The sequence below is a fragment of the Apteryx mantelli genome, chromosome 9, assembly GCF_036417845.1.
Source record: "Apteryx mantelli isolate bAptMan1 chromosome 9, bAptMan1.hap1, whole genome shotgun sequence".
In the NCBI taxonomy this organism is placed as follows: domain Eukaryota; kingdom Metazoa; phylum Chordata; class Aves; order Apterygiformes; family Apterygidae; genus Apteryx; species Apteryx mantelli.
Window position 1 is genome coordinate 26,579,421 of NC_089986.1, and position 27,971 is coordinate 26,607,391.

At 46.1% G+C, this 27,971-nt stretch overlaps 1 protein-coding gene across 2 annotated transcripts; it reads left to right on the forward strand.

Annotated features, from left to right (window-relative positions):
- Positions 1-337: 337 nt before the first annotated feature.
- On the forward strand, positions 338-27,757 carry KLHL6 (kelch like family member 6). Of its 2 annotated transcripts, none has more exons than XM_067301486.1 (7): positions 338-635; positions 5,667-5,832; positions 10,257-10,706; positions 13,240-13,477; positions 16,784-16,986; positions 17,920-18,133; positions 27,725-27,757. In XM_067301486.1, the coding sequence occupies exons 1-7, from the start codon at positions 376-378 to the stop codon at positions 27,739-27,741; spliced, it is 1,548 nt and encodes a 515-aa protein (XP_067157587.1). In that variant the 5' UTR covers positions 338-375; the 3' UTR covers positions 27,742-27,757. The 2 variants fall into 2 exon arrangements, with proteins under 2 accessions (XP_067157587.1, XP_013798441.1); XM_013942987.2 differs by lacking the exon at positions 27,725-27,757 and adding an exon at positions 20,176-21,151.
- Positions 27,758-27,971: the final 214 nt, after the last annotated feature.

Below are 27,971 nucleotides of genomic sequence, written 5' to 3' on the forward strand. Positions count from 1 at the left end.
CCTGCCAGAAGTGGCCTGAGAGCCATATGGAGCACCTATCGCTACAACAAGCAGATCTGGATAAGAGCGCCGGACTGGTTTGAGGGTGGGAGGCAGGCCTTCCCTGTCACTTGTAATCTTCTCACATACAGAGGCATCTTAAGTCCTTTCTAAACACGTTGATACTGCCTGAAATTCACCGAAAAAAAACAGTCTTTGTTTGTGTTAACAGGATGAGAAAGTGCAAGGCTTCCTGTTATATGTGTGTGACAGCTATAGATAAGCGGAGAGCTCTGGACAGGAAATCCGCCTGACTTCTGCAGTGTGACTCGGCTGAGGCTCGGGGACTCTTTTTAGATCGAAGCACCAACAGAATGAGACGCTGCTGGCCAGAAAATGGGGGACACGCTGGAGAAAAGCTCTGAGGAGCCCGAACTCTCTGTGGACAATGAGTGTTCACGGAAAATGGGGGACCTGGTGGAAGTCTCGAGCGGTGAAAAGGTCAAGTTTGACGATACGGGACTCTCCCTGGTGCTCCAGAATGGCCTGGAGAACCTTCGGCTAGAAAATTCCCTTACGGACGTCATCCTGTGCGTGGAAAGTAGGGAGTTCTCCTGTCACCGAGTGGTCCTGGCGGCAGCAAGCAATTATTTCAGGTAAGGCAGTCAAGAAACAAAACCAGGAAACTTACTTTGCTTTTTAGGCTGGAACTGCAGATCACCCGGGAGCGTAAACTGGGTGGTGAACACCGCAGACTTGCAGTGAGTCTGGCATTCCTGACACCTTCCAGCTCCTTTCTTACAGTCAGAGACATAAATAAGGCAGGTGCCAAGCTGTGGATTTCACGGAGGTCTGATACCGGCACTCGGCAAATCCGCTAGAGGCAGGCAAAGAAAAGGAGAACGGCGGGCAGACAAGGGGATGGGAAAATAGCATTTTAACCAAATGTTTGGAACTCTAGTCCCTTGTATGATGTCTTTGGGACAAGGCAAAGAGGAAGATCCACTCAGATCATGGAGTAGTTTTATTGAGATATGAGTGGGCCTGGGGGACTTGCTCATTTTTCCCATTATCATTCTGTGGTAGAATGTGTATTGCATAAAACTGTTGAGGAGGAAAGAAAAGGAACTTCCCATCTTTCCTAGGGCTGATGAAAATCAACCGCAATGGGAAATATCTGCTTGAAAGAAATGTTACCATTTCTCCTTCTCTTTCTGGTCCCCTTGAATTTTTCATTCTTTCAGTACTATGGTAGATTGTCTACCTGAGACCACTGGCCAGCAACAACAAATTTGAGACATACAGAAAAACTCAGTATCAGTTTTAACACAGATTTTCCGTTATCATTGAGACAATCAAATTTGCATGGCTGGGAATTTTTTTCTTTCCTTTTAACTGCCAAAGTGGTCAGATGACTGAATAGCTACAGAGGAAACATGAGAAAAAAGAACCTGTGACCACTTGTGACACAAGCAGAAAGTTCATTTTAATGGAGTCTAGTAAGCTTTGCTGGCAGTGCCTTGAAGCAGTTCTGCTATTATTATTTCATAACAGAGATTGTACCTGTGAATAAATGGAAATAGGTATTATTTCTACCAATAGACTACAGAGATCATGTATGTGAATATATGCAACTGCAAGTAGAGATGCATGAATGATTCTTTTCAGCATCAAGTGCAGAAAAGACAAAAGATGTGCAAATTAAAATAAGAATGACCATAATATTACTTTGAAAAATCCCAGTAAAAATATCTTTTGCACTCTCAGGAGGATTAATAGAAGGTGCTGCAATCAGACAATCAACAGTTTAAAACAGGCAAAACAGTTTTCTGCTAACTACTGTCAGCCAGTTTTCCACTGAGACCTTGGCTACAGCCTGTCCCGTTGAAGGAGGGGGGATATCTGGCGGGATGTCATCTCACCTCATGGGATTACACTTGTACGTAGGGACTGCTCCCCTGGGTGTTTGTGCCTGGCCTGGTTTCCCAAGGAATTGAGATTTATTGTACCACACTGTTTGCCTGTCTGTCAGTGCCTGTTCTCATGCCTCTTTGGGTTAGATTCAGTCAAGCTTGGCAGAGGGGCAGAAATCTCACAGTTGTGAAGCTCCCACAGATTTGAACCGGTCAGCGCACATGCTGTCCTTGCTTGCCCAAACACCCAAACATGGGCGGCCCAGCACAGCGGCAAGCGTCCTGGAGGAGGGACCGCAAAGCACGTGTGTGTGAGGAATAACGAGAGAGACCGGAGGGCTCGGGGAGGGGAAGCTGAGGTTGCAGTGACGGGGGAAAGGAGGACGCAAGTCTGCAGGGAAATGAACTTCACTAGTTCTGCTACTCACTCGTTTCGTCTTGCCACAATTCACTGGGAGCTGCATGGGCCCAAAGAAAGAAGAGATTCGTACATCACGCCCTTCCTGGGAGCGTTTACCATGCCGTTAGAGAGCCTCCGAGCCCTGTGCACCGGGGACCCTGTGAGTCACGGGCTTCAGGCCCCTGCAGCAGCACGTTACACAACCCCTTTCCTGAACGCGGGGTGCCGTACCATCAGCAATCAGCAAGGACTTGAACAAGACGACGCAAAGTTAGTAACTTCTAGTCCTTCCTTCAGCACTGCCTTAGAGTAGATAAACTAACATTTCTAACATGTCCCGCATCCATACACAAACCAGAATGAACAAGAATGAACTCTCCACTTCACCTGCGTGCAGGTGACAAAGCAGAAAAGGGAAATACAAGTCGACCAAACTGGAGCAGCAGTTTGGTGTGGGAGAACGGGGCTGGGAGAGGTTGCAGCAACATTTGCCAGAGCATCCTCAAACTCCAGCGCCGGTGTTTGAGTGTTTCCAAACACAGGCATTTCATTGTGGGTTGATGTTTAAAAAGCGCTGCACAAACTGCAGCCTCCCATTTATTTTATTGAGATTTCTCCATTTTGGGGGGAAATTTGCTCATTTTTAGGCATGTAGATTTGGCCCTGGGCTCCTCACTTCAGATGTGCGCTTCTTAAATGTTGGTTCAATGGCTGAGTTGAGAATCACGCAGGGACTGATACCAGAGAAAAAACAGGGACAGTGAAATTAGTAGCCTCCCTTGAAGGATTTAGAGTCACAAGGAGAATAATCACACACCCCTCTGGGTAAGTACAGGCAAACCCAGAGGTACAGAGGCAGCACTTTAATCCCTGGGAGAGAAGTTCAGCCTGATCAGTCCCGAGTTGCAGTGGTGGTCTGCACGCACGGTGGGAGCAAAGGCCCACTCCATCTGACCACAAGCAAGGCCACTACAGGAGCTGCCAGCTCTCCCGGATAGCACTTTCCCCCCTTCACCCCTGCCACTCTCTAGGGGGGAGTATCGTGGGGTCAGCACGGTGCTTTAGACACATGATTTTGGCAGACCGCAGCCGTGTCACATGAATCCCTGTACCCTCCGAGATCCGGAGTGGATGGCAGCTCTGACCCAGCTTCACAGATTAGGAGGAGACAGAAAGGTGAAAGCACTTGGACAAGATCCCGCGGCTGGCTTCTGAGCCGCCTCGCAATGGTGTAACACTGCACGACTCCGCTGACCTCTACCACACGCTCCAGCTTTGGGGGGCGGAAGTGAGAGCGTTGCCTTCCCGACAGGAAAGGTTGTATACAAGACTGCAGTCACCAGTCTAAGAGATAAAAGGAACAAGGGCAGACAACACCTGCGCCCTACAACGGCCCGATTTTCAGTCAGATTAAGCACGTGGACTTGGCGCCCACCAATTCCGCCCAATTGAAACGGCCGTTTTGTACAAACCCCTCTCTCCCCACTGAACCCCCATTCCCTTGGAGAAGTGGGTACTGGCTGCTGCTGTTTTCAGGTGGCTACCTGCCTCCACGCCCCGGGTTTAGTCCCAACACTCAGCACCACCAGGAAGCAGAGAAGCTAAGGAGGATCCCGCTCCTGTACTCACCAAAAAGGCACTGTTTTGCCTGAATGCCTTTCAAACGCCTTCAGATACACTGATTTCAACAGGAGCAGAAATTGGAGCATGGAGCAGAGCAGTGGATCAAAAACCTGTAATGAGCTGAGATGAGTGAAGGGAAAATGAGAATTTTGGCTGGACAGCTTTTCTGACAAGTAACCTTTCTGCCCAAATTTTCTGCTCAAAGGTTAGGTCTCTTTATCCAAAAGACAGTTTTATACACCGAGATAACTAATACAAGCTCTCTCTTGCTATAAAATCTCTGCTGAGACAAGGAGCAGGTAGCTCTTAGAGCAATGAGCAGCTGGTATCTTCAGTCCATTTGCTGTTCATCCTGCCTAACTACTTTGCACTAAAAACTGTTAACATCTTTGCTCCATTAAGATGTATCAATAAGACAGCTGATGCTGAGTAGTTATCTTGCCATAAAACCGGCATCATTTTCACAAGAAAAAGATGGTCTAAGACTTAGGACCTCTAGACACTTCCCATGTTACACTGTCCTGCCAACATTGTACATGACTAATAAAGAAGGGCTTGGCATGCAGGGTAAAGAGCACTCCTAATTACACTGTAGATGTGCACATGTTTTTCACCAATGCAGTTACAAGTGGACTCACATGCTTCTAATTTGTTGAGCCAGATTCCAAATGAGATGAAATCTCACTGTCTGAATGCACTGAACAAGACTGGATTGATCAACAGTAAATTCACCTCTTAAATAAAATCAAAAGCATTGGAAGTAAAGCTTAAAATGATGGATTGAAAATGCCAATGAAGAAAAATGCATGTGCTTGTCTTGCAGCTATCAGGATGCAAAGTAGATTTAAATGGTTCTTAGGGAAATTTATGATTTATATCCCTCATGAAATATTTGACTTGTGCCAAAGGCACATGTGGCTGACACCTTTCAAATGCAGTATTATTCACCAAAGGAAAGGTGGTATCGCCATGCAACAAAACATTGGACTTTCTGGCTAACAGCAGTTCCAATTCATGATTATCCAAATAATGCTTTAGCTAAGACATACCAACTCTATGATCCCACCACAAGCTCCCCAAACTTACCAAAGGAAAAGCCTGCCTCTTATGTAGAAGCAAATACATAAGACATTCCCTCCTGGCCCATCCCTGGTATTAACGGGGTCAAAGACGTTGGGAAACGTAGAGGTGAGGCTCTCAGACATGTGGCTCTGGTCTGGCCCTCGGGGCTCAGACGGAGCAGCATTCTGCAGCTCTGAAGCACCAGGGTATTTACTTTGCCAAGGGGTATGAAGTACACGCGCGTGCTCGTGGCTATGGGTTAAAGAAGTATGGGGAACGGCAGCGGGTTGGAGGTTTGGGTCAAATGGGCTGTGCCTGTAGAAGAAACACGAGGGAGTCTGTAAGAGGCCAAGAGGTGAGACCGAGGTGCGGACACAGCTGCTGTGCGGCACCAGCGCAGACACAGCCGCTCCCAGGGGAGCTCTCAGGTGCTGCTTGCAGCATGGAGCTCCGGCTCTACCGCCAGGCCTGGCTCTGGGGTGCCAAGCATGTGCATACGCCTTATCAAACTCATGGGTAAAGAGGTACGAAAGCACCAAAAGGATTTTCCTTGTTACTGTGCTGCAGGGCTAATTGCATAAAATATGAAGCAATTGGAGTATTCTGTGTTGAAATCCATATAAGCAAATGTTTTCAGAGTGCCTCATCCTGGCTGGGATGCAGTAACAGCTGAATGTCTCTCTGCGCAGGGCCATGTTCTGCAATGATTTAAGAGAGAAATATGAAGAGAAGATCATACTCAAAGGAGTTGATGCAGAAACCATGAACATACTCTTGGACTATACCTACACCAGCAAGATGCTGATCACAAAGCAAAACGTACAGAAAGTCTTGGAAGCCGCCAGCCTCTTTCAGGTACAGATAATTCAAATGCACTGTTCCAGGCATGGTGCTCCGGCAACACCGTGCCGTACCCTGGGTAAAGCACTGCACACTTCTCTGATTTCACGGGCTCCAGAGATATTTTGCTTCATATTTACTTACACTGTGGTAAAGACTGGCAGTCCCAGTCGTGGACTGGAACGCTACTGTGCTAGGTGCTGTACAAACGGGCAAATAGTCCGGCTCTGCCTCCAAGGGCTGCTGATGGGTGCTGGCGGGCAGGCAGCAGGGCTGTGTTGCAGGGCAGTGCCCCGAGGCTGGCGTGAGCCTGCGAAGGCCGGTCAGCAGGCAGGGACTGATGGGCATCCAGAGCAGGAGGCCAGCTTAGTCTCTCCCTGGCCGTTGCCTAGACGGGGAGCCTCACCAGGCCCAGGTTGGCATCTGTGAATGCCTCCTTTGTAGGGCTCTTAACGTAGAGCGTTTTAGTCATGACCTGGGACATGGAGGAAGTCAGACCTGTGCAGTGTTACTCAGCCTGTGGTCCATGAGGTATTCACGTGGCCTGTAAATCATCCGTGAAGTCTACCAAATTGCAGTCCCTGGTACCAAGCTGCAAATTGCTTAGAAGTTGCAACCAGAAAAACCTGCCAACTACCAATGGGTATAGGTATGCCTGGTCGTTTTGTTAAGGAAGGTAAGAAACACTTGACCCCATAATCATCATGGTTCATTCTGAACTTACGATTCTTGAATCTTACAAACGGAGGGCGCGTTGTTCTGAAACAAACCCGTGGCCTTTGGGGTAACAGGAGTTGGTACCTGCTCCGAGGAGAAAAGGGAGAGTTCTCACAAAGTGCTCCCTCGGGTAACTCAGTAACCAGCACAAACAGGAGTGTAGTTTTAAAGGTTGCCATGGGCCAGAGTGCAGTGGATTACTGAAGTTTTCACCATACCAATACTGCAACTGGTAGCAGTAACTCAAAAAGGTTACTGTTGGTTTCATTTTTAGGATACATTTCTGTGTTCTTTTTATTTTCTTCTGAATCTTTTTTCCCTTAGGATCATTCCTCAGGCTTTTCCCTGAACCCATCAAGAGGATAAACTTATGTTTTTTCCTCTCTCTTCCCTATTTTTCATGAAAATTAAGATTAAATTTGATTCCCAGAGCTGGTGCTTTAAGAAAACTATCAAACACTGTAAGAGTAATGATAAAACCATGAGGGTGCCGTGAGCAAGAGCAGTAAACTGCAAAAACCTAGAAAACTAGGAATGTCCTACTAAAAGCGATGATCCTGAGCCTTACTGCAACTGTCTTGGATAGTGTCAAGATTTATAAGGCCTTAAAGCTCCACATTATACATGTTGAGGTTTTTGACTGAAAAGGCGTTTTACATAAAAAAAAAGATTTAGTAACTATGAACATTCTGCCAGCTTGCTTCTACTATTTATGTTGATGAACAAATATAAATATTTGAAAAAGTCAAATATTTAATTTCAATATATTAACAACTGAAAAGATTAATGCTCAATTTATCATAACACTTTTGAGAATTTCTTTCCTTTTCAATTAATGACATGAGAAAACAAAATTCCAAACAGAACTTCTTATCCAACTAGCAACCATTTTTGACCGTGCCGCTTCTCAATCTCTCAGATTTGCCTTGGAGGCTCCCTTGGGACGCAGGCGTTCCTGCTGAGCCGGGACATGTCACCCCTGCAGCAGAAGCAGAGCGCTTGGCCAAGAGCTGAGCAGCTGCAGGGTTGCAGGGTGCAGGATCTGACCCCCAGGTGTGCTGAACAGAGAGAAGGATGATGAACGTGAGCCCTTTCAGCCAGCTTTTCCCACCGTTTCTGGGAGTTATAGTCCAGAGGCAGTGCTGCTGGCACCAATTACACTAGACAGCTTGGGTCAAAGCGGGGACAAGCAAGGACTTAAATAAGGAGAATAAGGTTTTATTATTTGGAGAGAAGGCCAAGTGGAGGCCAAGCAAGCTTGCGGGAATCTCTAGCAAGTCAGATCGTGGATTCAAAGGGGTGTTAGCAGAAGAAGGACTCAACTACTGAGGAAACTGTTCCCAGCAAACAGGGCTTTTCAAATGCCTAGGGTGGCATGAGGAGGGAGGCCCACCGAACAGAAAGAAGAAAATTTAGAGGTCTTCAAGAAAAATCAGAGCAGATGAATCTTAGGCTCAGGGTTGTCTTCCTTCTGGAAGTCACCTCCTGAGTCACCTGCTCTCACAAGATTGACTGGAGCATCCCCAGCAAGGCAGCATCAATGCAGTGTTTTAGCAGTTTTGCCTCTAGATGAAGGAGGTGATGGGGAGACAGAACACCCTGGAGAGGGGGAGCAGCAGGGCTGGGGAAGTCCTGCCTTGACTAGCTACTGAGCTGTCAGACCTCTTTGGTTAAGCTCTTGCCACGGGACTGTTTCTCACACCCACACCTCACAGTTCAGCAACTGTATGTCCGTAAACGCAGCTACGCAGCGTGATCAGCGGTGCCTGCACGGTTGTTAAAATCAGCGTGCACCTTCTGGGAGAAAAGCCTCTATTGTCATCTCGTGAGTATTGCTCTTAACAAGCCATGTATAAATAGAGCACTGTATGGTGGTTACACTTCAGGCTGGTGCGCAAGCAGCTCTGGGGTCTGCTCCCAGGCTTGCGAATGACTTGATGAGTGATCTTGACAAATCCCTTCTTTGTTTTTTTGCATCTAATTGCTGTCAACTTTTAAAAGGCTAATGCCAACTTCGAAAGGGCTAATGCCAGCTTTGAAAGGGCTAATGCTTAACCTGCCTCAGGTCTGAGGACTACCTGGTGTTGGCAAAGTGCTTTCAGATCCTCAGGTAAATGCACTGATGAGTTCAAAGCACTAGCCGAGGGCTTGCCGGGAAAGAAACGGCAAGGCTGGCACGCCAGGCACTGAGAGCAGGGGCCGCAGAGCTCTGCAGCGGTGCCACAGCCACCGCTGACATATTTAGATCACAAACAGTAGCAACTTATTCTGAGCCCTCGTGCACCCTTGTTCACCAGTCAGTTGCATTTCTCTAAACTTTTGACCACATTTAAATGTAAAACAGGAACCAGGTAGTCTGTACCCAAAGTCTGTGATCGCTCAGCTCTGGTAAATAGTCTGCATGGGTCAACGTGACACGGCTCTGTCTAGAAGATTCTACCCTAATTACTGAAACAAATCTAAATACTATAGCTTTTAAAAATGGTTTTTCTGTGTTTCACTTCCCCTTTGCCCCTAAATTACTGTTGTGCAACTTTCCCCTTTGGGATAGAGCAAGTTAAAATGGCTGTCTTCCTGACATCGGATGCAAAAGAGACCCAAAAAGCACGGACGGAAATTCACAGCGTCACTTCTGACCCATCTGTTCTGTATGTCACTATTTGCACCACTCAGTGACAAAACCAGCATGAAATACTGATGCCCTGAAATCACAGGTGTTAAGGCAAGCCCAGGATAAAGCATTATAACCTAACAGTTCTGCCCAGAACTGTCTTCTTATTCTTGAATAATCACCCAGCAACCAATCTTGCTCACATCGTAGTTGGTGGCAAAAGCCCCACAGACCCCTGTGGTCCAGGGGATCAGCACATTTGGGACCTCAGCTGGGAATAACTGTGCAAAGGAAGTTAATGACAGTAGTTGTGATGCCCTACTGGACACAGACATAACAAGTTCTTTAAGAGGACTCTGTCTGTGAAAAAGGCATGTCTATGTTTTTTTGACTCAATGGTAATTACAAAGAAAACCAAGGTCACTAAAACCTCCCAAGGCCCCCCTCAACACGCATAAACACTAGCCAGACACGTGCTGTCAGGCAACTCAGACATTTGCTGATGGCTGGTCCTATCCTGCTGTGTCCCCCAGCACGTCATGGCATGCCCCCACGCTCTGGGGAGGCAGAGCTCCCACACCTCAGCATCTCGTTCTCCACTGCCGTTGCCAGGCCTCAGACACACTCAGAGTTTGGATGGTGGGAGCATGAACACGGACAGTGTTTGAAGCCACTTATACTCCAAAACTAGACTCCCTTCTGTTTGATCCGAGCTGACCTGCCAGCCTTGTCTGCGCTTTGTAACTCCATGGTTGCTACCTCTTTGTGTTCTCCAGGAGGGAAGACGAATGGCAAAACCCCCCTTACTTTTGGGAGGTGGCTGGAAACAATTCAGATTGATGACAGTCTCAGGTTTTCTGAGTTCTTCAAGGGAGGAAAGGAGCAAGAGGGATGCAGAAGGAGAGAAAGCAGTGGGAGAAGGGAATTTTCATTCTGGAGAAACTGCAGAGTCTGGGAAAAACCTGTCCTCATATGGTGACTTTTTGTCTCTCCCAGCTCCCTGCTGTGCTGCGCACAGCTCATCGGGACCCACCCCCAGAACTCCTAAACTCTTCTCTGATTTAGTCACACAAGTAACTGCTCTGTGCTTACATGCTTTTTGTGTCCACAGTTCCTGCGCATGGTAGATGCTTGTGCCAGTTTTCTCACTGAAGCCCTCCAGCCGGAGAACTGCGTTGGCATCCTGAGGCTGGCTGATGCTCACTCCCTGCACAGCCTGAAACAACAAGTGCAAAACTACATTATCCAGAACTTCACCCAGGTCCTGAACTTCGAGGAGTTCCTGGAGCTCCCAGCCGACGTTCTCTGCAGCACACTGAAGAGCGATGACCTCTACGTCACCGAAGAGGCACAGGTGTTTGAAACTGTAATGAATTGGGTACGTTACAAGGAGTCAGAAAGGCTTCCTCTCCTGCCATATGTGCTGGAGAATGTCCGGCTGCCTCTCTTGGACCCTTGGTATTTCGTAGAGACTGTTGAAGCTGATCAACTCATTAGACAGTGTCCAGATGTCTTCCCTTTGCTCCAGGAAGCAAGAATGTACCATCTGTCAGGCAATGAGGTGAGTAAAAAAAGAAAGTATTTGGTAAACAGGAGAACAGTGGTGATGCTGCTCCTTCTAAATATGGCATATTTCTGCTCAAAAATCCCACGGGGAGGAGTGGAACTGTAAGGCAGAAAAAGAGGTATTCACGCTTAAGTTTCACTAACTGGTGCTACTGAAAAACAAGGTGGGCTTTATCAGTTATCCTGATGATTTAAAAAGCTTCCAGGAAGTTTGTTTTAATATCAAAGCATACAGCTTCCTATTTATGAACATCTAAGCACGAACCTTCGCACACACACTTGAGCAGCTAAACAAAGATGTCAGATGACTTCCCTAGTAGAAAGGCAAAGCAAATGGTACTACTCCTGACCCCTCATCCTCTTAGTTAATATTTTGAGCTCAAGAAAGGAAGAATAATTACCACACTAAACCCTGCCATGATCTGTAATGACACTCTATCAAATCTGAAGATTTAGCATCTCCATCTGCTACTTATGGGGGGAAATCTTTCAGAAAAGGGAGAACTTGCTGTGAAGAAGGCAGTCTCTTCTCAGAGAAGAGGTCTGTCTATCTTCCTCATTTACACAGGTCCCAGCACCCAAAGAGACAGCTTCGTCCTGACATCCGTCAAGTCCTATCTTGCTTGCTCAAGGTAGGCTGTGGTGTATCTCCAGTTCCCTAATTGCCCATCCTCTTTGGAAAGTTAGGTAGCAGTCACATCTCTGTCCTGAAAGCTGGGATAGAGGGGAGAGCAACCAGAGGTCAGATTTCACAATGAACAGGAGCAAGGTTATGTGAGTGTGTGAGGAAACGTGTCTGAGAGAGTCTACGGTCTGATAGAGTCAGAGGAAGGCAGAAGGCCATCGGGAACAGGTTGTGGGTCCATTGCTAACAGTGAACGTGAGTCATGGGAAGGGTAGAAGGCCAAGGGCTCTTTGTGCCGATGAACTGCGTAGGACAGGCCACCACGGCCTGGGGCAGCGCTGGCCTGTCTGGTGGTAACTCACTGATGCAGCCTTGCCCCGTGTGCCTGGAGACTGGCGTTGCTCTTTGGCATCAGGGCCTGGCTGCAGACGCAGTGCTGCTGGGGGTGTGCGGGCTCGAGGAAGGGAGTGTTGCTTGGGCTCAAACATGCAATCCGCCAAGCTTTCAAGGGGCAGAACGCCAGAGGCAGCCCTTCGAGCTGTCCGGCCCAGTGCTAATGCCTGGCAATGGTGACAGACGGGTTAAAAACAGAATTCTAAATTCCGGCAAGTTTCCAGACAGATGTTACTTAATAATTCACTAAACATATGAAAAATAGAAGATTTTTTAACGTCTGCATAAATAACCCTTTTTAATATAGGCAATTTATGCCCATTCATAGAAATACACTACAAAAAGTTTAAATCTGTAAGCAAGCTACCTGCTGCAATAGCATTTAATCTGTACTCCATAGACCTTGTGTGTCCATGGGCTGCTTCCCTGAGGGGTGCAGAAGGTACCAAATGCAATCTCATTCTCACCAGATGTAAGACGTAGAAGGGTGCACATCTCCCCCAGTGGACTGTGAGGGGCTGCAAATTGACAAACGCCCTGTGACACGGAGAACTAGAGAAAAAAATTCCTGGATCCCCAGTGCTCCCCTTACTTTTTGCACTGCATTTCTTCCAGTGTGAATAAGTGGGGGGATAAAGAGGGTTATCCTTCCTGTCCTTCAGCGTAGAGCCAGCATACCTTGGGACACTAATGCACTCTATATTAGCAATAATTTTTACTTGCTTGCAAATATTTACTCCAAGCAAAACAGACATCTCCCAGCACCTGCTGTGTATTCTTTGCTCCTGGTGAATATTTACCCAGGAAATGACTTTTTCCAGTGTCCCCAAGACAAAGATCTGGTCAATGAACTAAGCCAAGAGGCAGTAAATGAAAACTAGCCATATTTCAGAGTCTGGTGCTGGTTTTAAGTAACCTATTAGTTTTGCCTTAAAATTAGAACTTATAAACAAAGAAACAAACAAACAAAACTCCCACAATAGAGAATTACTACTGCTTTGACGCTTTAACAATTCTCTTCAGCACAAATAAATGAGAGACTGCTTATTTTCTCTTAGCACTGACTGCAGTCTTGCTCCCTCCAAGCTCCCCAGGACACACACAAACCTCGTGGCCCTCCTACCTTCCCCTGGTTCTGTCAGTGCAAATGAAACCTGCCCCCTTCAGCTGCCTCACGTGCACCCAGCCTTGTCACGAATGCTCACCTTAATGGTGTGGTGCCACCCTGGGAGTTTCCAAGAGGCTGGGATGTGAAAGGATCCTTGTGGGTAAGCAAAAGCGAACGAGTCCAGTGTTGGAGAAATCCTGCTGAAGCGAGGATACAGCAATCTCTGCTGCAGTGCTTCTAGGATGCTTTCCAGGCTTTCAACTTAGCATTTGATAATTCATTCAGCTGACTGTAGGCCAGCTGAGATTTACAAAACAGCTAATCAGAAAATAGGTCACCAGACCTTTCTGTAACTGCAGGTCTAAGTACCCTGAGTACTCACTCTGTCTTGCTTGCATTTAGATTATTACAGAGCGAACCAAGCCCAGGATGCACGAGTTCCAGTCTGAGGTGTTTATGATCATAGGGGGCTGTACAAAAGATGAGAAGTTTGTAGCAGAAGTGACTTGCCTGGATCCTTTGAGGCGAAGCCGCCTGGAAGTAGCAAAATTACCGATCACAGAACAGGAGACAGAGAACGAGAATAAGAAATGGGTGGAGTTTGCATGCATTACGCTAAAAAATGAAGTCTACATATCAGGTAAGGAATAAGACATTGGTAGTGGAAAAGGGGAACAGAAAATTCTCACAAATAGTCCAGCTTTTATCAAGATCATAGTCAAGGCAGCTTTAGAAGAATTTAGTACTACAGGTACAGGCTTTGGGTTTGAACAGGCTCAAGAGAAGTGCTGGGTATGAGGACACTGCCTGGCTCTAGCCAGAGATTCCTTTTCAAACAACTATTAATCTATATGCAAAGCTACTAGCATGCAGCACCCTATGCACTCGGTGACCATGATCATGGAAAGGCCCCCATGAATTGTTTAGCAAACATAAAATGAAGAATAATTGCTCCAGCATCTTTCTGTAATAATGTCGTTCGCAGCTCCACATGCACAAGCAAGGATCTGTCAGAATCTGACAAATCTGCAGGGAACTGACACTGCTGTTTTGCTGCTACCTGAAAACTGCATTTTCAGGAGCACTTCAGCAGTGCATCAGATAGGACGCTAAAAGTGCCCACTTGCTAAAGGCAATACTAACTGGCAGAGCCACACGAGACCCAAGTGCAGACACACAGCATGGGTGTGAACATACCTTCTGCAGGCTCTCATCCTGAGAGCTCCAGGAAGTAAATGTAATTTCCCACATAAATATAGCTGAGCTCCATGTGGGGGTTTGATCCTGGAGCTGTAACGTTTTCACTTTGACAGTCAAAAAGGTTAAACTCAAGTTAGTTAGTCATTACAGTTTGACAGCCGGTTTTGATGGTCTGTCAAAAATCTGGTGATCTCATTCTGCTTTCCAGAGGAAAAGCGACAGCACATTGTAATTACTGCCACATTACCAGACCAAGACACAGAGCAGTGCCTCCATGGGTAGGAGACCTCTGCCTGCAAGTCATCCACCAAATTCTATGCGTGCTCAAAACAGGAGAGTAGAAAGGACGTGGGGAAGGAGAAGTGAAGGCTAAAGTGAAAATGCTCTGCTTAGATATGAATACTGGTCCATTGCCTTTACTTAAATACCTTGGGTGTTTCTTGTTTCTCTGGAGGCTGACCCTCCATTAAAGGTTATAGGGAGGAAGCTAAGTCAAACATCCTGACTAGGGAACATTCCTCGCACCTTCACACCCCTGAGTCGAGAGGTGTCTTTTCCATCTGCTTTTAATCTCTTACCCTCTCCTCTTCCTCAAGGTCACAGACTTTTTGCTTCCTCTTACTCCTGACATCTTTTTGCTTCCTCTTACTCCTGACGTCTTTTCCAGTGTCTCTTCTCCCCTCCTTTAATGCCCTATGCAGGCTACCTCCAGGCTACTGGAGTACACCCCTACTATGGTGAGCATAAGCTGGCTTTCATCTTGCTGCCAGTCTAACACACCCCCTTTCTTCCTCCCCCACAGCATTTCAGACCTGTGACTCCGTCCCTCCAATCCTCCATGCCTTCCTCCTATCTGCTTTTCACCCTTTCCCCCCAAATAAAGGGCTAAATGGACCAAAATCATTAGCAGCTTCCTCCCGGCTCCCCAAGTTATTGGTGGCCCATTCCTGCCCCTTCCGGCATGTTCTTCTACTCTGTTTTGTTTCTTTTAGCTTCTGTGACTTGGTTCCTTTCTATCTTGACATGTATCTTTCCTAACTTGACCTCCCTTCTTCAGCCTCTCCCTTTCCCACATGCTCATTTCCCTCAGCGTCTTATTGCAGTTCAGAGTCTTCCTCGCTCCTTTAGCACCCAAACAATGAGCAAGTCCTATTACATAGGTGTATTACTACTTTAGATCACCATTTCCCCAAACATTTTAAATGCTTTGATGGTATGGACTGAAACACTTCATGTGTAACTATAAATGACACAAATTATCACTCACCGTTCTGTTACTGTTATTATTTACAAATTTTCCTCAAATTAGAAAGAACTGTGGTCTAGAAATAGAACAGAAACAAAATAAACCTCCATTTCACTCCAAAAGCTCTCCCGTCTGCCAGTGTGAGGATAATCCACCCGCCTGGTCCTGCTCAGACTCCAAAAAAAGCTTTCATCCTGCACAGGAAAGAACAAGCTAATGTTAATGGGATATTTCCAAGGAGAGTAAGGGGAACACCTGCAGTCTCTCAGCCCCATTGTAAACAGGAATGCTGCATTCAGGCCCTTCAGCCACTTCAGCTATTTGAGTGCAAATAAAATGCAACACATACATGTGAAGAATACTTAGACAAAAGCATTACAAACGACTCTTTCTAGCATGCTAATTATCTTCCATTCAATCTGCTATTTGGCCCAGAGATGAGCGCCATCAGTTTGCACTGATCTGGCTGCAGTACAGAATACCAATGAAGGCAGACACTTTCTCAATGCGATATGAATTCTCTTTTCAGTATATTCACCAGTGAAGGGATTGTTTAATCAGATCACAGACGATAGAGTAAGCTACTCAGTCTGTGCATTGGGTTTCATGCTTAACTAGTTCAGTGTGTATTCCAGTTACACCAAAAATTACACGCAAATACAAGTATTGGTTAAAACACTGCTCTCCACTTTTGAGTGAGTAAAGATTTGTTTGCAAATCAGGTCTAGAATGAACTCACAGGGTCCAATTTAATCTCCAAAATGCACATATTAATATAAAGCAATTCCAAGTTGGGAGAGAAAGAGACTATGGAGATATAAAAATGAGATTCTAGCCATATGGTCCCAAGGTTGAATAGCAAAACTTCTAACCTGTCAGTGCAGGTCTATAATTAATAGGAGTTCAGAGACCTGCCTTCTATTTTTACTGTGTAATTCACTCGGCTGGCTGACTGGATCTACCCTGTGTGAATTGTCTTGCCTATTTTTAATAGGACTTCCCCTGTACAGATCTTTCTTCAAGGGATTTGGCACTATGGACTGCAGCATCCTTGACTATCTTACTTAAATTGTCTTTATTTATTGGTCAATTCCCAGCGTTCTGCAAAGCCCCAGTGGTTCACAAAAATCTCCTGCAAATCACCATGCCGTGTGTGGTTGACTGTTTACTGAGTATTAAAATGCAAGTGCCAAAGAAAAAGCTGTGGTCTGGTAAAGTGTGGAACAGTGATTTAGGTTTATTGAAGATTTGGCCTGTAAAAATTGTTCAGAGTTTCCTTCTCTTTCCAACACAGAACACTATAGGAAGCCAACTAAATGCAGAAACTGTCTTCTTCTGTAACAGGGCCAGCCCACTGCGGTAGGTAATCAAGAAGCTAATAGCACAGACGAATGATTTCTCTTCTGCTCTGAGGGAGACTTATTCAAATTTAAACATACTGGAGATTCTGAGCAAATACAAGCTATGCTATCATATTTACATGTGTCATGTACACTACAGGTGGCAAAGAAACACAGCATGATGTCTGGAAGTATAACGCCTCCATCAACAAATGGATACAAATTGAATATCTAAATATTGGGCGATGGAGGCACAAAATGGCTGTGTTGGGCGGCAAAGTATATGTCATTGGAGGTTTTGATGGCCTGCAGAGAATCAACAGCATGGAAGCATACGATCCCTTTCATAACTGCTGGTCAGAGGTAAAATACTGTATTATATAACATTTCACTTGTTTGAACTATTTTAATCAGAAAATGTTAGAGCATTAATTCATGAAATTTCATGAGACAGGATATAATATAGTGTTTTTAAAGTATTTCTGATTTGCAAACACCCTAAGTGTTTTTTTCTCTCAAGATGTGGATCCTGCAGAAAGTAAAAATCCCAGGATCTCCTGCCAAATTATGGGAGACATCTTATGCCTGAGTTTCTCAGCTAGCTTTTAAAGACCTCTAGTCAGCAGCCCATAAACCACTGAGTAAAAACACAGTTTTTACTGTGAACCACAACATAGGCGGAAACTGCTACTCTAATATATAAGGTATAAATCAACCTGTGAATTATATATGCTATGAGTTATATATTTAGGTTGAAAGTGCAGGTCTCAAGGTAACCAGGATGGAAAAAAAGACAGTTCTACTAACATGCTTCAAATAGTGAGACTATTAAAAAGCCAATAATCTGTGAAATCAACGGGATTAACCAGTTAGGCAACACAATGGCAGAATCAGACCCTAGTTTTTAGATAATACTAAGGAATGCAGAAGAATCTAACACTCATAGCTGCAGGCAGAAAGATCAGAAGGAACAAGTTTCTTGTGTTTTTCAATGTACATAAGTAAAAAATGGAGATTTGGGGCATTTCTGGCATTTCCTAGCTTTTGAATTGTTGAAATGTAATTGTAATGACAGCACAGTGTATTTTTATTAAGGGCTTCACAATCTTAAGAAAAAAGCTGAAACACACTTCTCCCTAACCCCTAGATGTCTCATCTTGGGGACCCTACTGATCGTCTTAACAGGGACATCTGACTTAAAATTCAGCAGGCTCCCACCCCATAGGCATGAATCTTGACCACCTGAAAACAAAACAACCTCTCGGTGGTTACTAATGATTTTTTATGGTTGCACAGGCTGCTCCTCTCATGGTCAACGTAAGCTCCTTTGCAGCAGCGAGCTACAAGAAGAAACTCTACGTGATTGGGGGAGGACCCAACGGGAAGCTGGCGACAGACAAGACGCAGTGTTACGACCCTGCTACCAACGCGTGGAGCCTGAAAGCTGCCATGCCAGTGGAGGCCAAATGCATCAATGCCGCAAGTTTCCGTGACCACATTTATGTTGTGGGTAGGTGAAGCATTAATGCTCCTTCTTGTCTAGCCATAGCAGGGCTTGTGTCTCTGTGTTCGGTTTTACCCACAGACCTCATGGAGCATAGTCAAACGGTTAGATGCCTCATCCCACTGAGCCTAATGAGGGAGGGGAATCCAGCACATTCACAAACTAGTGGAGAGTCACCAAGTCAAGATCTAAGTCCCTGTTAGCATGATAGGTGCCTTCCAAGGCCCAAAGACAACTGAGAGCCATCCAAAGGTGAGTACGTAGAGCAAGGGCATGAACTCAGGTCTACTTCACGTCCTCTCCCCTCTCCAGGGGCATTAGGCAGCCCACTGCATACAGAGTTTATGTAGGGATATAAGTACCAGGAGCAGTTCATGGGAGCAAAGCCAGAGATACCCACAGACCCAAACCTCTCCACTAGATCATGCTTGGGCTAATTCAGTCAATTGCCAGAACAAGAACCAAAGATGCAAGAACAGAAGGTTAACACTGGTGAGCTGAGCTGGAGAAGGAGGAGGGAGCCTGCAAGCACATCTCCAGATGATGCTGGGAGAAAGAAAAGAGTGGGAAGAGGGACATTTATTTCAAAAACAGGAGCACAGAGAAGTTCCCTCTTCCTCTCCCAGCCTAGGTGCAGAAAGTTTCTCACTTGCAGAATAATCAACAGGGTGCTGAGGGCTGGCATAGAGCCAGGATATCACCAAGCGGTAAATGGCCTTCTGCGGTGAGAGTTATGTGTGTGTGTGTGTATGCAGGTACCTCACGTGTGGATATACATACCTTGTGCTGCTCCTCAGCACAGGGATTGACTTCAGCCTCTTTGTACAGAATGAGAGATAGAAAGAGAAGGCATGACTTATGGGTTAGCTGACACAACTCCCAGATAAGATTTGACATGATACTCCGGGGACATTCATTCAGCATCTTTCAGACAGGAATGTCCACAAGTAAACCTATGGTTTCCCTACCTGAGAAACAAACCTAGTTCATTTTGGTTGGAAACCAGCCCCATGCAAGACCATATGGTTACTGCACCCAAAGCAATCAAATTACCCAGACTGATGGATTACCAACTCCCAGCTGAATCACTGCAACTAGCAACATGGGTGATTTTGCCTGCTCTAATTGACTTGTTTGTTTAAGTGACTCCTAGTGGCTTGATCATCCATTAAGTTCTGGACTAGTCAAAAATTACATTTATTATAACTAAAATAGATAAATGCTCACTTTGCCAAGAGGTAGAATGCCAGGCATTGCAACACATCAGTAAGACCATGGCTTTTACGTTTCCCTGGCCCTACTCTGTACAGCTGCTGTAGAAGATACACCCAGTCCCTCCAAATTTCAGAACAGGAATCATTTAGGTATTGGTACTCTAGGGAGAAAATGTATTTCCAGAGCCTTTCCAGGGTACTGAGGTATTGATCATTTTCCAAAAAAAGGATCTTGAAAAACTAGAAAGGGTGCACAAAGAAAGTTTCAAGAATGACTGCAGATTTGGGAAACATGGAGAAATTGAAGATCACTGTCTGCTTAGCTTACCCTAAGAAGATTAAGATGTCAGTTTGACAAACCCCTAAGTGAGGAAGGAGACTTAACAGGCAGATCCAGGCAGAAGAGGGTTTAATGGGCAGGTGGACACTGAAGGTAAAGGAATCAGTGTAGAAATCAAACACGCGTTTTTAATAGTGACAGCTTTCCAAATCTACTTCTTCATGATCTGAGCTCTTTTAAAAAAGATTGTATTCTTCTAAAGTTGTGTCCTTAGCTTAACCAGCAGGTAGGAGACAGGTTCATTGCTGGGTGCACTGTAGTCACACTGCATGATCACAGCAGTTTGTTCTGGCCTTAAACTTCCCAGCCTTATGAACGATAAGTGGCTTTCTGTGGATCTGACTTTCAAAACAATAAAGTGTCCTGTGACCTTGTTTTCGCTCAGCTTTGGGGCACAAATCATTCTTAAAAATGTCAGGAATGGAGCCTCCTTGAAATGGCTAAAATCTCTTATAGGAACAGCCAGTGCAAACTGATATTTGCTTCGTCTGCAGGTGGGGCAATGAAAGCACTCTACTCATACAGCCCCCATGAAGATACCTGGTGCCTCGTGACTCAGTTCACCCATGAGAGAGCCAGCTGCGGGATTTCCCCATGCAACAACAAGCTGTTTATCACCGGGGGCCGAGATGAAAAGAACGAAGTTATTGCGACAGTGCTGTGCTGGGACCCTGAAACTCAGAAGCTGACAGAAGAGTGCGTCCTGCCTCGGGGGGTGTCTCACCATGGGAGCGTTACCCTCAGGAAGTCGTACACACACATCCGCAGGATTGTGCCTGGGGCAGTTTCTGTCTGACTGCAGAAGAATGGCGATGAAATACAATACCTCAGTGCCCCGTGGCATGGACTGCAATGATGACATTTTTTAGAGGCAGGTAGCAATGGATGGAAATACTGCCATGAGGGTCCTCTGCGGAATATCTGTATATATGCTCAGCCCTTGCATTCCCTCTGTACAGTATATCCTTAAATTATCTTAATCCCTTCCCTCTACAGAAGAACAAATGGACCAGCTGTAGCTTACTCTTGCCAGTGCAACACCTCCAAACAGACAAGGAAATGTGATGTGTGAAATTCACTTCCCAACTACATCTGCCCTGCAACATGCTTTACCGGGCTCAGCCTGGCCCTGAAGTTTGCTCGCCTATTTATTGTGATTAGTTGGATTTGCAGCACCTACTAGTGACACAGAGAAGATGCTTTTTTGGAATGAAAAATTTGTAACTTTGATGAAATGCAACAATGTTTCCTCCAAAGCTGTGCTTTTTTCCCAATAGTTGGCACATTAGCTAAAGTTAGAACTGTTTTGTTTGTTTTAAAACACTTTGTGTGTGTGACCAGAAAGTCCATCCCAGTTTGCAAACCTTGCTGTTGTTCCTGAGAGAGAGACTGCACAGGCTGCGGATGCGGACAAACGCTAATCTCGTTCCACTGGACAGTCATTGTAGCTGTTTTCTAATAAAGGAGAGCAAAACCTATTTTCCCTTTTGCTGTATTCTGCGTTGGTTTACTGTTCTGGCTGAAAGGCCTTTTTCTTCTCCCTGTTGCTGTCTCTTTTCCTTTGCTCCAGTATATAACTGGAGTACGAGGCCTCTGGACTGCTCGAGTCTCTGCCTTCCTCCCCACTGGGTGGCAGTGCTGTCCCAGGCTTTTTCTCACGGGTTTTGGTTTCCTGGAATGCAGATGGACAGAACAATCTGCTCGAAAGAAAAACAGTTCTAGGTATTGTACCCAGGTCTGATTCCTGGGACAGCCACATGCTGTGCCAGAAGAGGCAAAGGTACCACAGGCCAGCAGGGCCTGAGTCTCCAGTCCCAGCATCTGGGTCAGTTGTACAGAAAGAAAAATAAACACTGAAGAGGTCATGCCTGGGACGCCTCGGGATACTCTTGGCCAAAGGCTGGGAACATACTCTGCTCCCTCCTCCCCTGCCTAGTTGCTGGAAAGAGCCAACTCACCATTAAATCAAAGACAGAAAACACAGCGCAAAACAAATCTATCCAAGCAGAGAGCGCTGCCTCCTCCCCAGCCTCTCCCCCTTTTTGTAATGTCTCCTTTTGCCTTATACAGTATTAAAAATAATATTTCTCTCATGTCGGTCTGGGAAAAAGTCCTGGGCTCCTGAAGTTCAACACAGTAATTGCAGCGTGCTCAGCAGCATGGCAGGGCCCCAGCGGCTCCAGGCAGGGCTGAGCAGGACACAAGCAGGCCCTGTGGCAGGCACATGCCCTTAAAGCAGTCTCCACCATGTCCTTCCCTCAGAAAGTCTGCTAGAAACCCTGCCTCCTCCTCAAACAATTTAACCCATCCCTTGAACCGCTGTTATTCAAGTCCATCCCCACATTTTCTTATTCTAATCCATCCTGCAGTCCCTCCTTTTCCAGCCTCTTTTCTCCTCAGCTCTCCTTCTCCTCTGCTGCTGCTGTCCTTCTCCAGGGTACAGCAGTTCTCCCAAGGGGCCCAGATTGTCCCATCCTGCTCAGTTCTCAGAGGGCAGCGATGACGAGCAGTCACTAGCTCTGGCTCGGCTAGCAGCACTGGCTGGTCTGTAGGGAAGGAGGAGGCAGATGAAGAGGGTGGTCTTCCTTCCCCCTTGAGGAGCTGCACTTCCTTGTTAATAAAGCCTGTTACCCAAACCAGTGATAGCAGCTGCCGAAGTTGACCAGTTCTTCCTACTGGGAATCACTGCAAAAAGCAGTAGCCCTCAGGTTAGGAGTTGGTTGCAGATTTCTTTCATGCCATGGCAGTAGCAAAATCAGTATTTTTTTCACTTGAGAAAAATCAGTCTACTGAGCTGGAAAAAATCCTCCAAACAAACTTCCAAATACAAATTAATTCTTAACTCTATTTAGCAGAGACAACAAGCGCAACCTCCCCCTGCAGCCGAGATCGTTCCAACCCAGAGCAATGACGGAGGTTGCTAGGGCAGAAAGCCCTTGAGTTCATGTAGTCCTTGCTTAGATGCACTTAGTGATTTCAGTACTTGGCCCAGAACCCTACTTAGCATTTATGAGCTGCTCTCTGAAAAGGATGGGCCGAATCTACTCGCTTTCCCAGCACTTTCTTCTTAGTATTGCTGGGAAAACTGACTTGTATACTAAAGAATAAAGCCAGATGTTTCTTTATTCCTTCCCGTATTTTATTGCTGCGCTAAAATTTTGGTGAACACACTGGAAGGACGCTTTGATGTGAGGTCCTGGAGCACCTCTTGCTGGAGTTTGCTGTATGGTCTCTTCCAACCACGACTCAGTTTTAGGGACCCATCCTGCTCGCTCTGAAGCAGGGAATGGGAGGCTTGTTATGGCTTTACAGCAGTCTGTCTATACCCGCATATGACACTGAGAAGGTCCTTGTCACTAGTGCAGAAGTGAATATATTTTCTAGTTTAAAAACCCACAAAGCTTTGTTCAGCAAGCAAAAACTACAGCTTATAATACAACATAAATTGTATTTACAGTGACAGATTCTACATTATCTGCACTTCATAATATGGCTGCACACCTTAAGGGAAGCTTCCTACGTCTTAACAAAAAAACTGCTGCAAGGAAGTGGACAACAGCATGACCGTTTTAAAACGTGCCTTCAGTGAAGTGTGAAGGCAGATGGCTGCAGTGAGATTTGCAGGCAAAAGGCCTCTCTGTAGAGATGTCTCATCTGTGGCGCTTCCCCAGAGACACCTGCAGGTCTCGGGCCAGCACTGGCCAGCCCTCATCGACAAACATGAGAACACAGAACCACAGCTTAGCTCCTTTCCCACTCCGAAACACAGAATTCACTCAGAAATACCGACATTTTAACAGCGGTTCATGAAGAGTTGTTTTCCTTTGCCTCCCTGCTCTTTGTACCTTTCAGATTCATGTTGCAATCCTAAGCACTAGAAACACGCTGAAAAAGAAAAACATTCAGGATCAGTGATTTTATGAAGACGCCAAAAATCACGAGGGCTGTGATAAAACTGAAAGAACTGGCAGCACTGTGCCCTCAGTTACCAGCCGTGAGATGGGGGTGGAGACTGGAGACAGCAGAAATCAAGGTTCAAGGAACCCTGCAATTTTCTTTTCCTCGTAAGGGTTTCTCTCTTGTTTGTTATACATACCCACCGGCCACAGAGAATGGCCACAATCACCGTTTCTGTGTAAAGGACACACGGTATCACGGAGTACAGAAACAGTGACTCGAGCACAGGAAGCAAAGAGCAGAGTACCCCCTGCAGCAGCTACACGACCCGTCTCGGGCCGCAGTGCCCTGGTGCCGGTGATGCTCCTGCTCTTACAACGCAGCGCCGTGCTTCTCAGGGCTCCCTCGAGTGCAACCAGGCAAACGCCAGCTTCCTTCTGACCTATAACTACATTAAGCTTCCCTTAGACAATAACAAAGAAAACGGATGGAGCAGGAGTAGAAATGTATTATTAATTACCAGAACTGCAGGAGGTTAATTAGTTTCGCTGAATAATTACTCAAATTGTAGCAAATGTAGTGAAATTGAAATCCAGATCTGTATGCTTGTTTACCTGCCAGGAGATTCTTCATAGCCCACAACACTGAAACTGATCTGCTTTGAGGCACGGCTCTAACTAGAGATTTCTTTCTTTTCTGAGGGCTGCGTGGCACAGCCCCAGCTCCTAGGAACGAAGGTCTGACTCCCTGCAGTCTGCAGATCGCACACAGCAGTCAGCTGCACTGTAAATCCAGCTGAGGGAGGAATGGGAGCAGCGTTAAGCTAAATAACAACAGTGGCACAAGAAAAGAGGAGGAAAAACTGACCGTGATTATATTTAGGCTAGAAATAAGGATACCTTTAATGATTCATGCTGTGGCAATCCATTAAAGGATTACTGCCCCCAGCTGACACATCACATGTTAATGTCAACTGCTCTCCATTTCAGTTGACGCTAAGATGCTGGGCAGGCACTGTGACACCCAAGAAGTGCACTTAGGTGACCTCGGTGAGGTCGAAGGCTGGGCTGTGGTAAATAGTCTCAGTTTGAGTTTCAGAGCTTATCTGGAGATGTCCTTAGAAAATGGTTCCTCATCACTACGACTGTGAGGTTCTGGCAAATAAAAAAGCCTAAGTATTTTTAGGATAAAACTCAAAACATTTATGAAAAGAAATACGTGAACCTAGTGCTTGTGATGTTGCCCAGGTGACTCCTTTGGTCCTATAGAGATAAATTAGTGAAGAAAGTCCCAGAAGGTAAGGGATTCAGGTGGATGGCATGTTTCTCCCACACATGCTGTACCATACTGCTTTTTGCACAGTAATAGTCCGTGTTAAGGACTTGTCCATACAGTCACTTAAGAAAATCTCACTCACCTAATACCAATCCACCTTTAAGTGGATTAATAAAGTACCATCAAACCTCCATGTGGATGACCTTTTTAGAATTCAGTTCAATTTAACTAATTTCCAAATTAAAAATAATCCACTCTTTTTTATGCAAACACTCATTTTAGGGAACAATTTCAAGAACATGCAGAAGATTTTATCCATCTTTCTTAGAAAGTCATTTCCACAAGCCGATGTTTTGTTTAGCATGGTCCATATGATATCACAGGAGACAGATTACAGACACACAAAGATTTGCCACAATCATCAATTCACTTTCTCCTTCTTTCAGTGTCCTTCTTTATCTCACCAAACTTCTAGTCGTCTCTAAGTATATCCAGGGGATGTGTGTGTATGTAAGAAAGAGTTACAGAACTGATGATGTAATCTTATCTGAATCTGTCCTGGATATTAACAGGATAATTGACAGCAGTTAGTAGGAAGATCAAACAGTATTAACCTGTAGCTATTCAAACTCATCTATGGCCATGTAAAAAACTGCCCTACTTCATGGCAGTTGCACAGTTATCTTTACTACTTAGCACGAATTTACAAAATAGGTAAACTTCAGGTAATAAGGCTTGAAAGAATCCTCCATGGACAAAACATCCTGTAAATTATCAGCCTCTCTGCCAATGGGCAGAGGCACAAAGCCTTGGCCCAGGATACAGGAGGCCTTGGGAGTTGCCAGTATCGCTACTGATCTTGGTCCTACTGCATGTTAAGGGAATTCAGCAGAAGGCATCTGATCTACTCTACAGATATTTGCCCCGTCCTTACTACTGTTATGGAAGACCAACCACTTCTAAAGCTAAAGTCATTATACAGATGTAGTTAGTGTGACAAATTTCTATGGTATGTTCTCCTTGGAAAAATAAAATAAAAGCAGCCAGTAAAAAGCATTTCTTAGGTCCTAATTTTTTATTGAAGAAGACTGAGAAGGTATGTTTGTTCTGGAAAAGAAAGCAATTACTCAGGAATTTTATGTTCATTATGGTCAAAATAGGGGAAGCACAGAACCATGGTTAAAGCAAATATTCAATAATATGGTTTATTCACTTCAAACAATTTTAGCTTAGCAGTGTTTTTACATAAGAAGTTTCCCTTTAGAGGCAAAGCTTCTAAGATGTCCCCGCAGTGGGTCATTCCCACCTCTGAAATGTGATTTGTCACCCCCTCAGTTGTGCTGAGACTGCTGTTTGCAGAACATGCTATAAAACAGATCACTGGGATAATCTGGGTTAAAACGAAAACAATACTACTTGTCTTTGGATGGATATTTTTAGCCTGCAGTCCCACAAACAGCTGTATCAGCAAACTGGAGAGAGCAGAAAACTGCAGGCTGTGGAGAGCAAAAACAGTTTGGGAATGAGGAGAGAGAGAGACAAGCAGGAACCTCTAAAACTAGCTTCACTGCTGAAAACCATGCCGTGCAACCAGACACTCATCTCCTCCTGGCTTGCACTTAGTGGAATTCTTCAGACGAGTGTGAAATACCCCTAAAAACACACGCAGCACCTTCTGTGTATTGCTTTAAGCAAACAAAGGTGGAGAGAGTCTGCGCACAAGCGACATATCGCACAGAGTGAAATCAAGGGCCATTTTCTAGAGTCTTTTCTTTTTTTAAAAAAAAGCCCAACTCTATACTTTTATATAAAACCCAACAAATTCTAAAAATATTATCTTCAGAAATACAAAAGCTCTTTTCTCAAGTCTGAGGTATAGCACTGCAGCTCAAATTTCCCACGCTGCCGTTTATGTTTAATGAAAATCTGGTTTCTTTAAAGCACAGAAAAACCTCTCACTTACATTTTATAGGTAGGCAGCTGATCAGGAAAATCTGAAAGGCAGAGACTCTTACAAGAGACCGTCTTTCCCACCCTGAGCGCACCGCAGGCTCTGCAGCCTCTCCTCCCGACCTTCCCGGGGCTGGCGGTGGCTGCTCGGGGCCAGCTCTGCCGCGGCGCCCCAGGCTCAGGCTGCTGGGGGGGAGCAGCGGGGCTCAGCAGAAGCCCCCCGGGGCTCAGCAGCGGCATTTAAGCCCTGGCTCTGGTGCAGGCCACACCGCGGGTACGCCTGCCCCGGCCTCACACCTTGCCGGTCCTGCCCCGCTGCTCCGACCGCCGGACTCAGCCTCGGCCCAGCCGCGTCGCGACGGCCCCGCCGGGGAACGGGGCCTCGGGGCCGAGCCCAGCTCCCCGCAGCCGCCCGGCTCTGCTCGCTCGTCGCAGGCACGGAGGGACTGCGTCCCGCCGGAAAGGGCCCGGCCCGGCCGCCCCCTGCGCCTCCCGGCTCCTTTTCCCTTGCCAAGCAGCCCACCTCTGCTACACCCTGCCGGCACCGCGCGCTGGGCTCCCTGACGGACGCTGATCGAAGGTGATTTCCCCTCAGACTGAGACTTTATAAAAGCTCTGCGTTTTGCAGGTTGTCAGGCAGAATCCATAGGGCCGATGAGAGGCTAGCACAGGGCACACGAGGCGAGGCGCAGCGCTTCGCTGGGTGCCGCTTTCGGCGGCAAGTTCCACAGGGTGTTTTTCGGAACAGGGCACCGGCTGCCGACCTTGCCAGAACACACCATGAGCGAAAGAATGAGTCACTCTGCCCACAGCGACAGCACCTTCGGCTAAGGACCTCTCTGCTGTAGGCGATGCTGACCGAGGCACCCGTGGTTACCTCCTTTGCTTAGCACCATCTATTTTTCATTTTCTATGTTCCAGAGAGGCATCTACGATAGACGGGTAGAAATGGCCCTGATTCAGTATCTCCTCCAAAAGATACTGCCCTCCCACATCAGAAGAAGGCTCAGAACTTCGCCCAGAGCAGTGTTCACCGTGATCCCAAACTGTGATGTGGTGAAAGATCTGTGACCTCCTGGCACCAAGGAGGCAGAGTGACCAACCCCTACCTCCTCATGCTTGGAAAAAGAAGTCGAGTGGTTTGTGCCAGGCTAACAAGGTAAGGACA